The 12710-nt window shown below is 41.1% G+C and overlaps 1 protein-coding gene across 1 annotated transcript in view; it reads right to left on the bottom strand.

Annotated features, from left to right (window-relative positions):
* Positions 1 to 7162: 7162 nt before the first annotated feature.
* DGKE (diacylglycerol kinase, epsilon 64kDa) overlaps positions 7163 to 12710 on the bottom strand; it is an 8512-nt gene continuing 2964 nt past the window's right edge. Inside the window, exons 4-12 of the mRNA XM_010132496.1 lie at positions 12695 to 12710; positions 11652 to 11795; positions 9604 to 9761; positions 9256 to 9307; positions 9006 to 9119; positions 8790 to 8861; positions 8173 to 8300; positions 7572 to 7683; positions 7163 to 7354 (exon numbers count right to left, since the gene is read on the bottom strand). Coding sequence (XP_010130798.1) covers positions 7163 to 7354; positions 7572 to 7683; positions 8173 to 8300; positions 8790 to 8861; positions 9006 to 9119; positions 9256 to 9307; positions 9604 to 9761; positions 11652 to 11795; positions 12695 to 12710 — 988 coding nt within the window. The remainder of the gene's footprint in view (positions 7355 to 7571; positions 7684 to 8172; positions 8301 to 8789; positions 8862 to 9005; positions 9120 to 9255; positions 9308 to 9603; positions 9762 to 11651; positions 11796 to 12694) is intronic.

Genomic DNA, 12710 nt, shown 5'->3' with positions numbered 1-12710 from the left:
AATTTACATTTGCTGTTAGGCAGTGAGGAACAGGAAATACTGAGTTTAAATATTTTAATCCACACACTTCGACCTACAGAGAAATACAGTACAAGTATCAAGACAATAAAACAATGCATTGGGAAATTCAGTGACAGTGCTGTGAAAAATCAGTATTTACACATCCTGGTGAAGAACATGGAGCAGCTGTTTCTCAAGAGCCTTCTGGAAGCTGGAGTCACACGAGAGAGTCCGTGCCACAGCTGACCGCAGGCACAAATTCACCTCCGTGCCACTCAGGTTCATGTGCTCTTTCCCCCCAAACCGGGTAGAGTTTTCTGCAACTTCACTCAAGCTGCAGCTTCTTACAGACAGAACCTGGCCCAAGCACTCAAACAATCCACATCACCCACGTTGAGCAAATGTCACAATTACAGTGATATTATCAGCCACTCAATGATGTTATCAGCCACTGCAGAAACACTGGTCGAAGTACACAAAGCAGGGACTTTTAGGAGACGTTTCGCAATCACACTTCCTGTGCCTGCACAGCAAATAAAAGTCACGCTGCCCAGCTTCTCTGACTGTTACAGTAATACCTCTTGATCCTCTCCTCTCGGCCTGCCTTCTTTTAAAAAACAAAGGAAAAACAATTTGGGATGTGAAAGCATTGCTGGATGTTAAGAAAAAACAGCACATTTTGATGTAAAATATTTATACTGAGGTTCATTATCACCCCGGCTTGTTGCTTCATGGCCAGTAAGATCTCGTACACGTTACTGCGAGCAGCCAGGTTGGCTCCGAGGTTTTGTTTTCTGAGGAGAGAGGTGGGTGTGGGGCAAAGGCTTTTGCTTATATTTGGGCACTAAATAATACACATCTCAAACTGCTCCGCAGAGAAACAACCCTTCTGTCAAGAACACACTGACTGCTCCTTCCTTACTGAACTGTGGGAAAACCAAAGCAACACTGGATCCCAAATGTCACCTTTCTCTGCTGAAAAATACTCCTAAGATGTTATAAATTTTACCTGTTGATCTATTTCTTGCATTTTCAGCTCATTTTCTCCCTATTTAGTGCAACTTCAGAATATACGCATGGACATACTCAGCACAAATGCCACGTCACATCATCACAGTATTTCCAAGCTAAATGATAACTTTTAACTGTGAACATGCTGGTATTTTCTTGGAAGTAGTTATTACTAATTTAAAGTTACAACTCTCAAAAGTAACATTTTTACATTACTCTGATCACTAATTAAGAAATAGAAATAACTGCTATACATCTTGAATTTACAAGCTACAAAAATAAAACCCCATTCTGTTCAGTTATAAAAGTCCTAGAAAGAGAAGCTGGCTGGAGGTACTCTAAGGATTACAGCAGTTGGGAGACAAAATGGCTTTTGAGGGTGTAAACTTTGAAGGTACAGAATGCAATAAATTCACAATGTAAGTTCCCACTTAAAAAGAAGATAATTTTTATGCCAAAATCTACAAACAAGTTGCAAATGAAACAACACAAGAAATGACTTACAGACAACCATGAGAGTACCCAGCACGCGAGCAGGGCAGCGTTAGTGAGGAACAGAGCAACGCGGTGAGTACATTCACACTTCTGAACAGGCAAGGGCCGGTTAACAGCTCCTCTAAGCCCACGTAACATCACTAGGTTTAGTCAAGGCGCGTGGCTTTACTCCAGCTGAAGTCGTTCCCTGAGATGCCCAAAGGCCGAGCTGGGTGCTCAGCACTCCTAGAGAGATCACGATGTGGACCCTGCCGTGCTTTTAGAACTGTGGCCTAAACGAAGCTGAAATAGCAACTGTGCAAACACTGTCCATACAGTCAACCGCTAAATGAACCAGCAGCCTCTGTCGTCTCATTGCCGGGTTCAAAAAGCAGCTGTCAACTCTCAGAAAAAAGGTCAGAGCATTGTAAAGTAAGTGGTTCACATTCCACAGCATCAGTTATGTACCAGGATTTTCAAATCTGAAAAAATCCTAGTTTACACCAAACCGAAGGGTCAAATCTTTTTTCTTTTCCAAAAGGAAGAAAACTGCTAGTAGTTGGTATGAAATACTGAACAAACAAGGAATGTCAGTTAGAACGCAGCCAAGATTCCTGCGTGTCCTACTCTTACCCCCAGGTTATCTGACTAGGTTACAGTGGTGCTCTACCAAAAAGCATTTGTTGCCAAGGAAAAAAAACCTACTCTAACACTGATAGCGTTACGCTGTTCACAGCTAAGACACAGTGCTTTAAGGGGGTTTAAGCAGAGAGATACAGTAACAGACACTATAAAACCTGCGAGCTGCAGTGCAGAACCAGAAGGAACTGGCCAAACTGAAACCAGAACCTTTCAGAACCTGGGGAGAGTGGGGAGGTTCCTCCCCAGCAGCAAAGAGCAAAAATTGTACTTTCAAAATAATAGGTCAGGGGGACTGGGAACCTTTCGAGTCCTTTCTGGTATCTTCTGGTGCAGTGGTGGTGACTGAAAAGGCCAGACAGGCGCGTTACTGGGCTACCAACAAGCCGAGCAAAGCCAGCTCTGACAGGCGAGCTGGCACGGGGGGTAAAGCGGATGGAAGAGCAGGTCACTATCCTCATTTCAGCAGAGCTTTAATACTGTCTCAAATGCCATTTTTAGCTGAAAGTGAGCCAGTAAAAAATGAGAAATTAAATGAGTGAGAGAAGAACATACTGAGTAGTTGTGAACATGAGCGAGACAACATGTATGGAGGACAAATTCTCAATCTGAATCAGCTGAAGTTATACAGAAGAAACTTTTAACTTACTCTTGCTATAAGCATTGCCTTGACAATATGATTTTCTCCAAGCCTGCTCAAACACAGTGGGATTTTCTTTTGCAACCAGGAGAAAGTCAAGTCTGTTTTCTGAGAGCAAGTACTTAAAGCTTCTAACTAAAGTAAATAGTGTTCCAAGTTACTTAGTGCCTACGAAAAGCAAGACCTGAGAAAAAACCAACTTTAAAAGGGCAACCTGAAAAGTCAACATATCAAAAGAGTATCAAACACATAATTATGCTATACAGTCTTTACAATACGAACATGAAATGCAATTCATAGCAGTGCTGAGAAAAATGTTGACATTTTAACAGAATCCCATACTCATTTGAAACAGAAATAGTGCCATTGCAGTAGAAAACGCACATCTATGTTCGTCAATAACTGCAATAATTCCAAAGTGCTGTTAAAAGGATGATCTAAATACTACCCAAACCTGTTCTAAACACCAGGGACAATAGACACATTTAGAATTAAAAATACCCAAGTGAATACCATTCACCTCAGCCGTTTCTGAAGACAAAGAACCAAGTTTGGGCTTTGGACACCTTTGCCAGAAGTCCAGACGTGGAGAAAGATCCGAAATGCGGGTGGCATTTCAAACAGTTTAACCTTGCTATGAACAGCTGAGGTGAAAACACAGAGTAAACCAAAGCTTATGACAAGAAGTTCTGTGCACCTGAAAATACACACAGACAACTTCTCAAGAGAGGTCTGAGCAAGGCAGAAGCTGAGCCACAGAAAGGCTCTCACAAAGTCTAAGGTTTTTGTATTGGATGCCACAGGACTGAGAACCCACAGTGAAGAAAGTTACTGCAATCTGGCCAGTCTTAGGTTAAGCTGGTGTATGCAGCAGTAAAACTAAAAACCACACTCTGTGAATTCACTTCTGAGTGCTTGGAACTGATATTTTCATTCGCCCTGTACTTTACAGAAAGGTCTGCTGGTCAAAGATCGCCAGAAGAAACTACTGACTATTTGTCTTTTTGAAACATCGCTTTCGCTGTTTTTCCAGTGTTGACCATGAACAGAGCAAGGGGAATTCCTCAGCGCAGGCCACGCCGCCCAGCCGCAGAGGACCCTCTTCTGGACACAGAACGCAGTGCAGTATTTTCAGGTTTCCAGTCTGTTTCCAGAAGAGCTACAGACAAGCTATTTGTACTGGTGCTTTACGCACCTATCAACTTAAAAAAAGCACATAACAGTTTCACAGTCACAACACACATGACAACATTAAGCAGCTACAGCTCTATTACAAATTAGAGCAATTCCTTTGTGCTAGCATTAGAATCTGGGAGCCCACTGCTGACATTTACTGCCTGCATTTACATTTACTATCTGCAGTTGGACTAAAACTTTAAACAGTTCCATAAAAATAACTTAAAACAGGTTTGAACCCAATTTGCAACTTACTGGAAAGGGGGACGCACTGAAACCATCAGACAGCACGTTGGAAGCAGCGAGACCTCCCAACAGATTCCAGTGCTAACACTGCCTGTTCCAAAAGAACTCGTTTTTGTCACGTGTATGACAGCTATGCAGAGTTACAGCAGCCGGATGACCCCACGTCTGACTGGGAACTGGACACTTCAGAACCTTACAGAACGTTCTCCACACCATAAACACAGTTTTACAAGAAGCTTCCCCATGCCTGCAATGGCTACGTTTGCTGCAGTTGCTAACAGTCAGTTTGTGAAACACAAACTTCACTTCTGCATGCAAGAAAGGGATGTCTGTCCAATACAAACACCACCAGGCACCAGGGATTTTCCAAGCAAGCACCCAATTAACTGCTGCTTTCACTTCTAATTCTTTTCTCCAGAAGGAGTGATGGGCTTACATGTCCCAGAGAGGATTTCAGACACGCAGGACTGGACTCCTGGCAAGCTGCAGTACGCAGCAGGATCTTGTCTGCACAAACACAGCAAAGCAAGGTGGAGAAGCCAGCTCACATGCTGTCAAAAAGGGAGACTTTCAAAGTTTTGGCATTGAATATTTTTTCTAGTGGAGTACACTTTTTGAACAGTTCAAGGTTCTTCGGCTATAAAGCAGCTCGAGTAATCATCTGATCAGCTTCAGGAACCCTTTACACTGTATTACAAATAGTTTAGACTAAGTAGCCAGTGGTGTCACTTCTCTTGAGAAAACACTGCCCTTCATAGCACATACCCTGCTTTTCCAGAGACCTGTTATTTGTTTGTAAACAGTAGTTACAGAAGAACCATAGCATAGAACTTAACTATTTTTGGGATGTTGATGGTTACAAGTTATTAAAAAAAAACCATTTTCACTAGTAACATTTTTGAAACTAATGCAGATTGAACCTCGTAACTACAAAAAAGGGTAGTGGATTTATCTAACAATATACTTTTGAGTATTTTGAACATTTTTACATAGATTTAACTATTAATTTGTTCTCTATATTTACATATACCATAAAATAAGATGAAGTGCGTAAGGCTAATGAATATGGAATTTACAAACGGCTTCTGCTTTAAGGTTCATTACACTCGAATCACATTTTCGGACAGCTACAAATTCACTGACAATCAGTAGTATTTAAGATCTAGTACAGACACTTTCTACAACAAATAGCATCAAGTTAAAAATGCTCTCCAAAGAGGATTACATTACAGGTTTTAAAAATACTGACTTTGCCAAGGTTTCAATAAATTATTTTAAAATATAAATAGTTAATTCACTGTTAATGCAAACGTCACTTTATAGCTCATTGAAAAACAGTTTTGTTTTACAAAACCTAGAAGCAGCCTACTTTACCCAACAGTATTGCCCTCAGTTAGCAAAAAAGAAAAAAAAGGATTGGGGCGGTTCTGACAAAAGCAGCAACACTCAACGTTCAGACCCAAGTTCTCAACTTCTCTTATGATCTTGGCTTATGCCAAGTTTATGTTCAGCATAAATTCTCTTCCTTCTTGGAAGATCAGCTCCAGTAACTCACCTGGACTTAACTAAATTAGTGACAAATTTTAAGCCTCAATCCATAGCTCTCACCTGCTGCAGGCTTAAAATACCTACAACAGAAAAGAAAAAAGGATTTTTTACAGATTTTAACTTCTATTAATGATGAGATGTTTTCACCTGAGAAGCTTTTTAACCTGAGAAGCTTCAGATCTGCCAAACCAACACTTTCTGTGAACTCCTGCACGTGTTCTTTACCTTCACTATCCCATACTTTACTAATCTATACTAGTGTAGGCCACCAATCTTTTTCTTGCCCTATATTCATATGCGAAATGAAGTTTCAGGTCCAACAGGTTGTCTTTGACTCCCGAAGAGCCAGTCAGAAAACAAACACTTCCATGCTGGTTTTTACCATCAAATTATACACATGAACACCAGAGCTCACCAACCTCTGCAAACTTAGTGTTCAACCTCCACACTTAAAACTGACACAGTTAACAGACTGACTTACGATTGACCATTTTCAAGTAACTATGAAGCAACATCTTGAACAAGTGTTTAAAAAAAATCCCAAACCACATCTGCCAATCACCATTATTTCTTTAAAAGCCCTCTCTAAACAAAAAGACAGCCCCTTTGTCCAAGTTTTCCTCCAAAACGCCTCCTCAAGAACTACAATGTTGCTCTTTACAAAAATCGGGCTTAGTCTCCCACCAAACTGAACCACAGTCACTCACAGGATCATTCAGTGCACATCGTTGTTCAATTAGCTTGGGCACTCAGGGCTTCAGGAATACTCTACCTACGGCTTACAAAGCCACCGAAAAAGGTCATTCACTAACAGAGCATTTCCAGAAGCCTTTGGTCCAAAAGCATCTTTCTTGCTACCCACCTTTCCGGGGTCTCCCAGATCCTCTGCTCTCCCAGATCCTCTGCTCTCCCAGTTAAGCCCACAAGCAGGTGGACAGAGAAGTATTTGTCTCACTCACAAGAAGAGACAGCAGCCAGGAGCAGGCTGTTGTCAGAAAACCACCCCACATGCTACTCGGTCTGTTTTTCTGCTCTAGAACTGTTCTGGGCAAGAGGGCAGGTGGAAGCAGGCCCAGCTCCCAGCTGTTCCCCTCTCCATGGGTATGAAGCATTTTGCACGCTACACTGCGTACGCACCGCAGATCTGGTTGAACAGCAAGGAAGGGCTACAGCGTCTGTCTCTGTCCCGCTGTTCCAGTAACTAACTCCTCCAGCTAGAAAGGCTGGGCATCGCCACCAACCGGAAAGGCAAAGCAGTCGGGGTAACTCAGCTGTGAAGGTTTTCATGAGCACAAAAGCATGGCTTTTTCCTTAGCTCCAGTTCATTCACAAGTATGAGCCTTACAGCGTAAACCTTCATCTAGATTAGGCGTCCTCAGTGCTTTTAATGGGCTGAAGTTCATTGTATGATGTTAAATTCCACAAAATCTATACATCTTCATCCGTCTGTTCTCTCACGTGGTCTGCCTCAGACATACTGGAAGCATCGTCATCGGTTTGCTCACCCGAGTGATACAACATCAGTGCACGTGTCTTGTGAGTGATGGTAACAGTGCAGGGTCCCTGCGCCCACGGCTCTCCGTCCACCTGCATCGGCATCTTTGAACTCTTCAAGATCAGCTAGTATTAAAGAGAAGGCACAATCTCAGCAGTTCGAAGTACCTCTGAAGATACCTTTTACAACTATGATACAGAATTTGTGAATTCGTTTTTACTATGCCACAGAAACGAGTAGCTCAGCTGCAAACTGCAACTTCAGATCAGGCAGTTGAGTGCTTGAGATTCTATACTGCGTATTAAAAAAAATTAGAGAAACAGGTTCATAAACACCACTTACCCTCACTGTATGCGCCTGCCCAAGGCGGACGGGATTTGCTAGTTTCACCTGGATCTGAGCACAGTGGAAAGAACCATAAACACCAACAACTTCCAGAAGTCCATCATCGTGTCTATGAATTAAGCAAGGAGACTCTTTTCAGTGATGCTCATGAGCTCTAAAATACCTGTCCAAATATTACACAGCTCTTTTACAGCTATTCCTATAGAGAAGATAACTGTTATTCTGCAAATACGTTACAACCATCTATTTGTGCTGGCCAACAAACCACACTGAAGGGCAAAGGAAGCCACACAAAAGCACAAGTGCGGAGCACCATACCAGCGGGTAGACCCTAGCTAGCTTCTAGGAATTGCGGATGTATGACTTTAAATATGCTCATTGCACACATTTAAGGTGCACAGCGGCATTCTATTCCATAAATTTGTCCAGCTTTATGTTTTTCACTTGGTTATTAATCTACAGGAAAAATCCGAGACAGCTGCCTGTCACAAGGCACCCTTCTGACTTTCAGACAAGCCTGGCTACATAAGCTAAGCCTACTGAAGGGAATTGCTTACACTACAAGAACTTTAAGAGGGAAAAAAAATGCACCGTGTACCTGGCCAAGGGGTAAGGTTCATCACCCATTCCTTCCCAGAGCCTACAGCCACCTCCCCAGTATCCAATATTCAGGACAATGATGCCTTCCAAGCTGGGCAACTCAATTCTCTCACCATCCAACTCTAGCTTTAAAAGATAAACGTAAGTTAATTACTGTGGATCAAATTCAGTACTTCAGTATAAGGTAGTTAGTCTCTTCATGCAATCAACAGGCTTCCACTTGAAGAAAAGCTGGCCTTGTACAAACAGAATGTGTTTTCTTCCGATACTTTAAAAACAGGAGTTCTGATTTCACAAGATATCCTAAGCTGTAATAAATGAAAAGGAACTCTCACGTATGTAAGTCTCTGGTGATAAGGTAAAGTTTACCTGAATATCAGCACTTGAACTAGGTCAAGCCAGAAAAAAAGTTTAGGAATTTTCAGTAAGCTCAAAAACATGTATTCCATGAAGTAAGCTGCAGATAGCAAAAAGAACATGAAAAATACTCCAAGTTCAGAGCCATCCTTATACAACTACCATACAGACGTAAACTGCAAAGCTTTTTCCCTCCTCTTTCACAAGGTAGGTTTTTGCACTCCACTGTTCAGAGAATATGCAAATTAAAAAACTTACCTCAACCTTTTTGTTAAGATCTTTACATTCTTGTACTAAGCAGTCTTTGGTTCCATAAAAAAAATAAGCAGCCTATTAAAACAAAACAAGGAGAACAGAAAACACTGTTAGAAAAAGACAACACAGGAAGTAGGGGAATAAAGCAATGTGATGCAAAAAATAGCCTTCAGTCAAGTCAACAACTACAAGGAAAAGATGTCACTTTACCAAACACACCTTATTAATAATTCTGCTGGAAAACAAAGAAGGCGTCTTCTCACGGTGAGCATGAAAATTTAAAGCCATGAGAGCATCAGGTCCTATAGAAAAGTAGTTGTTCATTGTGAATACCTGTAAGACAGAACTTCCAAGTTATGGTCTTATTAAATATTATTATTAGGATTCAAAAACCACAGCGTTTAATGCGAAAAATAATTACAAACACGCAGGTATTCCATAGAATCCATATTGATACTTGCAACCATACCTTTGGTTTCCTTAAGTTGTAGTATCCTTTGTTTGATACTTGAACCTTCCATCTGAAAAACAACAGCCATTACCTAGACTCATGACGAACTGTTCTCACTTAGTATCAATGCTGTAGTTAGGAATCTCACATCTATACTGGGATCAAGTCAAAAGGTTCAAATTTACTTAAATTCTGAAAGAGTTGAGCCTTGTAGAACAACTAACGGCAGAGTAATTTTGGATCTCAGTTATTTTGCCGTTCCCTCCAGCAATACTTGTGTTTCTTTACATGTACTGCTGCAGGGGCTATCTGTAGAGCTACTGCAGGGTTTAGTTCCAGGGAATTTATCTTTTCACTGTTACTTACCTGTCCAGTTTGATTCCATCCGCCTCCATGACATTTCGTAAGATTTGTTCAACAGGGACTTCTCCAGCATAACCTGCACCCCAGCCCAGTGTATTAGACAGGTCATTACCTGTTCCCAGAGGTAAAATTGCCACTTGTGGAATATAACGTTCTTGCCCCTAGGATACAAAAACGCTGCATATTAGCTCCTTCTTCAGCACTCATTTTCGCCCCTTTATCACCAAATGCTCAGGTTAGATAGTGTCCAGGTTCACCGCAGCTTGTCACACAGCGCACAGCAATAGAGCTGGCAGCTTGGTGTAGCAGATGGCACATTTAAGTACTTATCGCAGGGATAACACAAAGGAAGGAAATGTTAAACCACTGTGAGAAGACAAGAGAATACAAAGACAATACATGAACAATGCATTAATACTGAGCAGAGAACTCCTCCAAACTAACGATGCTCTGGACTGAGAAGTGGAAGCCTGAAGGTCTCATCTGATTTCCTGATTACCTGCTACTGATTTGCTGCAGCCATAGTAAGCTGCTAACATTATTTACTGCGTATCCTCCGGGCAGCGATACAAACACCAAGAGAGGTTTAACACACAAGACTGTGAATCACCAGAGCAGGACACCAAAATGCTCTTCCAAGACTGAAGTGAGGTTAGGTCTAAAACAACAGATGCGGTAATACTGCAGTATTCAGCCACAGGCAGAAATAGACACGCTCAAAGAAGGAAAGTCAGGATCTAAGTTTCAGAGGTGCCACATAAACACACGGTCCCAATCGTCATCAGCAGATGGATGTACCATAATCACCTCTGCAGATCACAAAGTGGCAGAAGCAGACATTGAAAATGGTCGTTTTAACAAAGGTGTTTGCTCTCTTTACCACAGAAAGGTGAACAGTTATTTCAGATGTACTCTGCCCTTTGAAATTCAGCTGTGAAAAGTACTTGACGTGGCATTATGGTTCCTATTTTTTCAAGAAGAGTTAATCAGCCAGATAACCTGTATTTGCGAGTCAAGATAAATGAAGGGAGCAAATAACCTACTGCTGATAATAAAAGGTTTTGCTGATAATCTCAGCAGTGTTTATGTAACTCCAATTACTCAACTTGAATACTTGAAAACAAAGAAAAACCCAGATTTCATCAATTACATTGGCTCTGAGGGACCACATATCAAGTGTCCAAGACCAAGAAGCCATATACCCATAGTCATTAACCTTTATAGTTACACTTTGTTGCATTTCTACTTTATCAGTAAATAAAAATTCTCAGAGAAGCTCAGTTTGCCTATGTGTGAAGTTGTAATGACCTTCCACTACAACATTCCATGTGTTAACAAGAAAGCCACAGGGAAGAAAAAAGAAAAGACATTGATATAAGAAGAGTGACTTTCTTTTATCACTAGGAAAAAAAAAAAATCAGGTAAAGGACTAAAGCCCTAGTAATTATTATTCTTAGTTTTCTCAGTAGTACCCTGTAAATTGGAGTACCTTCTATTTCAAATCAACAGTAAACATACAGCTTATTTTACCTTCTCTATTTGCTGTTAACAGAGAGGCTGCACTCAGAGTATGTAAGAGCAGAAGCAAATCTGCTCTGCAGATGCACTCATTCATGCACTGGCAATATAACCAGCACAGCCAGCCAAATTATGGGGTTATTATAAAAGATTGAGCACACTGGGGGAAAAAAGCAGTCAGAGCACATTAGCCATTTTTAGTGATGCCACTTACGACAAAATAAATCTGTTCAAAGAGAAAAGAACAATGCATAAAATATTCTGCAGCTTGTTCTTTTCTCGTTTTACTGCAAAGAACAACTTTAAATATAATTTAAAATCTACAGCTTTCCTATTTTCCCTGAACTAAGGGAACTCATAACAAGATGCATTCCCCGCTCCTGCCCAATATGAATAAGCAATTCTGCAAATATTTCTCTGTAGGCTTCTTCAGTAAGATGGAAACTTCCTGAAGGTAAGAGATTAGGTGTAGCACTTCAGAAGCAATAAAAGTCCTTCCAGCATAAGACATCTTTTAATCTAAAACACAGTACCTTTATCTTCATTTCATCAATTGCATCCAGGACCCAGCCTACTGTGCCATCTCCGCCACAGACAAGAACCCTGACAGCGTTGCAAGGCAGCAAGGTACAAAGCTGGAGTGCTTTAGCAGGTACGATTTTGCTTAGGTCAAAAACCTAGGAGAAAGGGACATCAGGAGTTCCACACAGGAGTTCACAGAGCAGGGCTCAGGATTTGCCTCACAGATAAACAACTTCAAGGCGTTCATTCTAATGCAAAACAAAGATTCTCTCTCTACAAAAGTACATTAGCAAATGAACTGTCTTGACTTTTAGGGCAGGATTTGGCTTCCCAAATTCACAACAGAGCTCCAGCTGCTTCATTGGGAATCAATACCCTTGATAAACCAAGCTGACAGAGCCCTGAGGACAGTCTGTATCTAGAGGCGTTATGATGAATTCTGTAAAAAACAAAAGACTTCAGATAAAAGTTATTTTTAAAGACTCAAAGGAGGTTTATTCTCTAAAGCCTTATTGGGATGCATTTAAAACCAGCACACAGTGGTTTCTCTGAGGCTGTATTCTAAGGCTGGGTTTTGAACTTCAAAGGAAGAGCCTTAGGTGCAGCCAGGAAATCCAAGGAACAACTAAGTGCCTTACATCAACATCCGGTGCCATCCCAGGGGATTTTAAGGGGAGAGCAACAGCCCAGAGCGGCAACTGTAAACACTGACCTTTTCACAAGTAAAGTGAGGATTTAAACAAATACAGGCTTCAAACTAAGAAGATCTAAATATTTCCTTTTCTAAAAATTTCAAGGGCCAGATAGGTATCTTTAACAGACTTTCTGCATCTGTTCCTATAGATAAAAAAACAGGACAGTACTAGAACTGTAACAAACTGGGGGGTGGGAGGAGCCTCTGCACTTCTGGTCTCTTCTTTCTAAAAGAACAAACTGCATTAATTTGTTTCTTTTACTGACCTTCCACACGATCCTGCTGCCACTGTGCAAGCAAAGTGATGTTTATTCTAATTTAAACTTCTATTTTATTATAGTGGCTTTTCACGGTAAATACCTGAACGGGGTTCAGC

Source organism: Buceros rhinoceros, unplaced genomic scaffold, assembly GCF_000710305.1.
Source record: "Buceros rhinoceros silvestris isolate BGI_N320 unplaced genomic scaffold, ASM71030v1 scaffold18053, whole genome shotgun sequence".
NCBI lineage: Eukaryota > Metazoa > Chordata > Aves > Bucerotiformes > Bucerotidae > Buceros > Buceros rhinoceros.
Note: the sequence above shows the minus strand (reverse complement) of the source record. Positions and strands in the feature narration are given on the sequence as shown.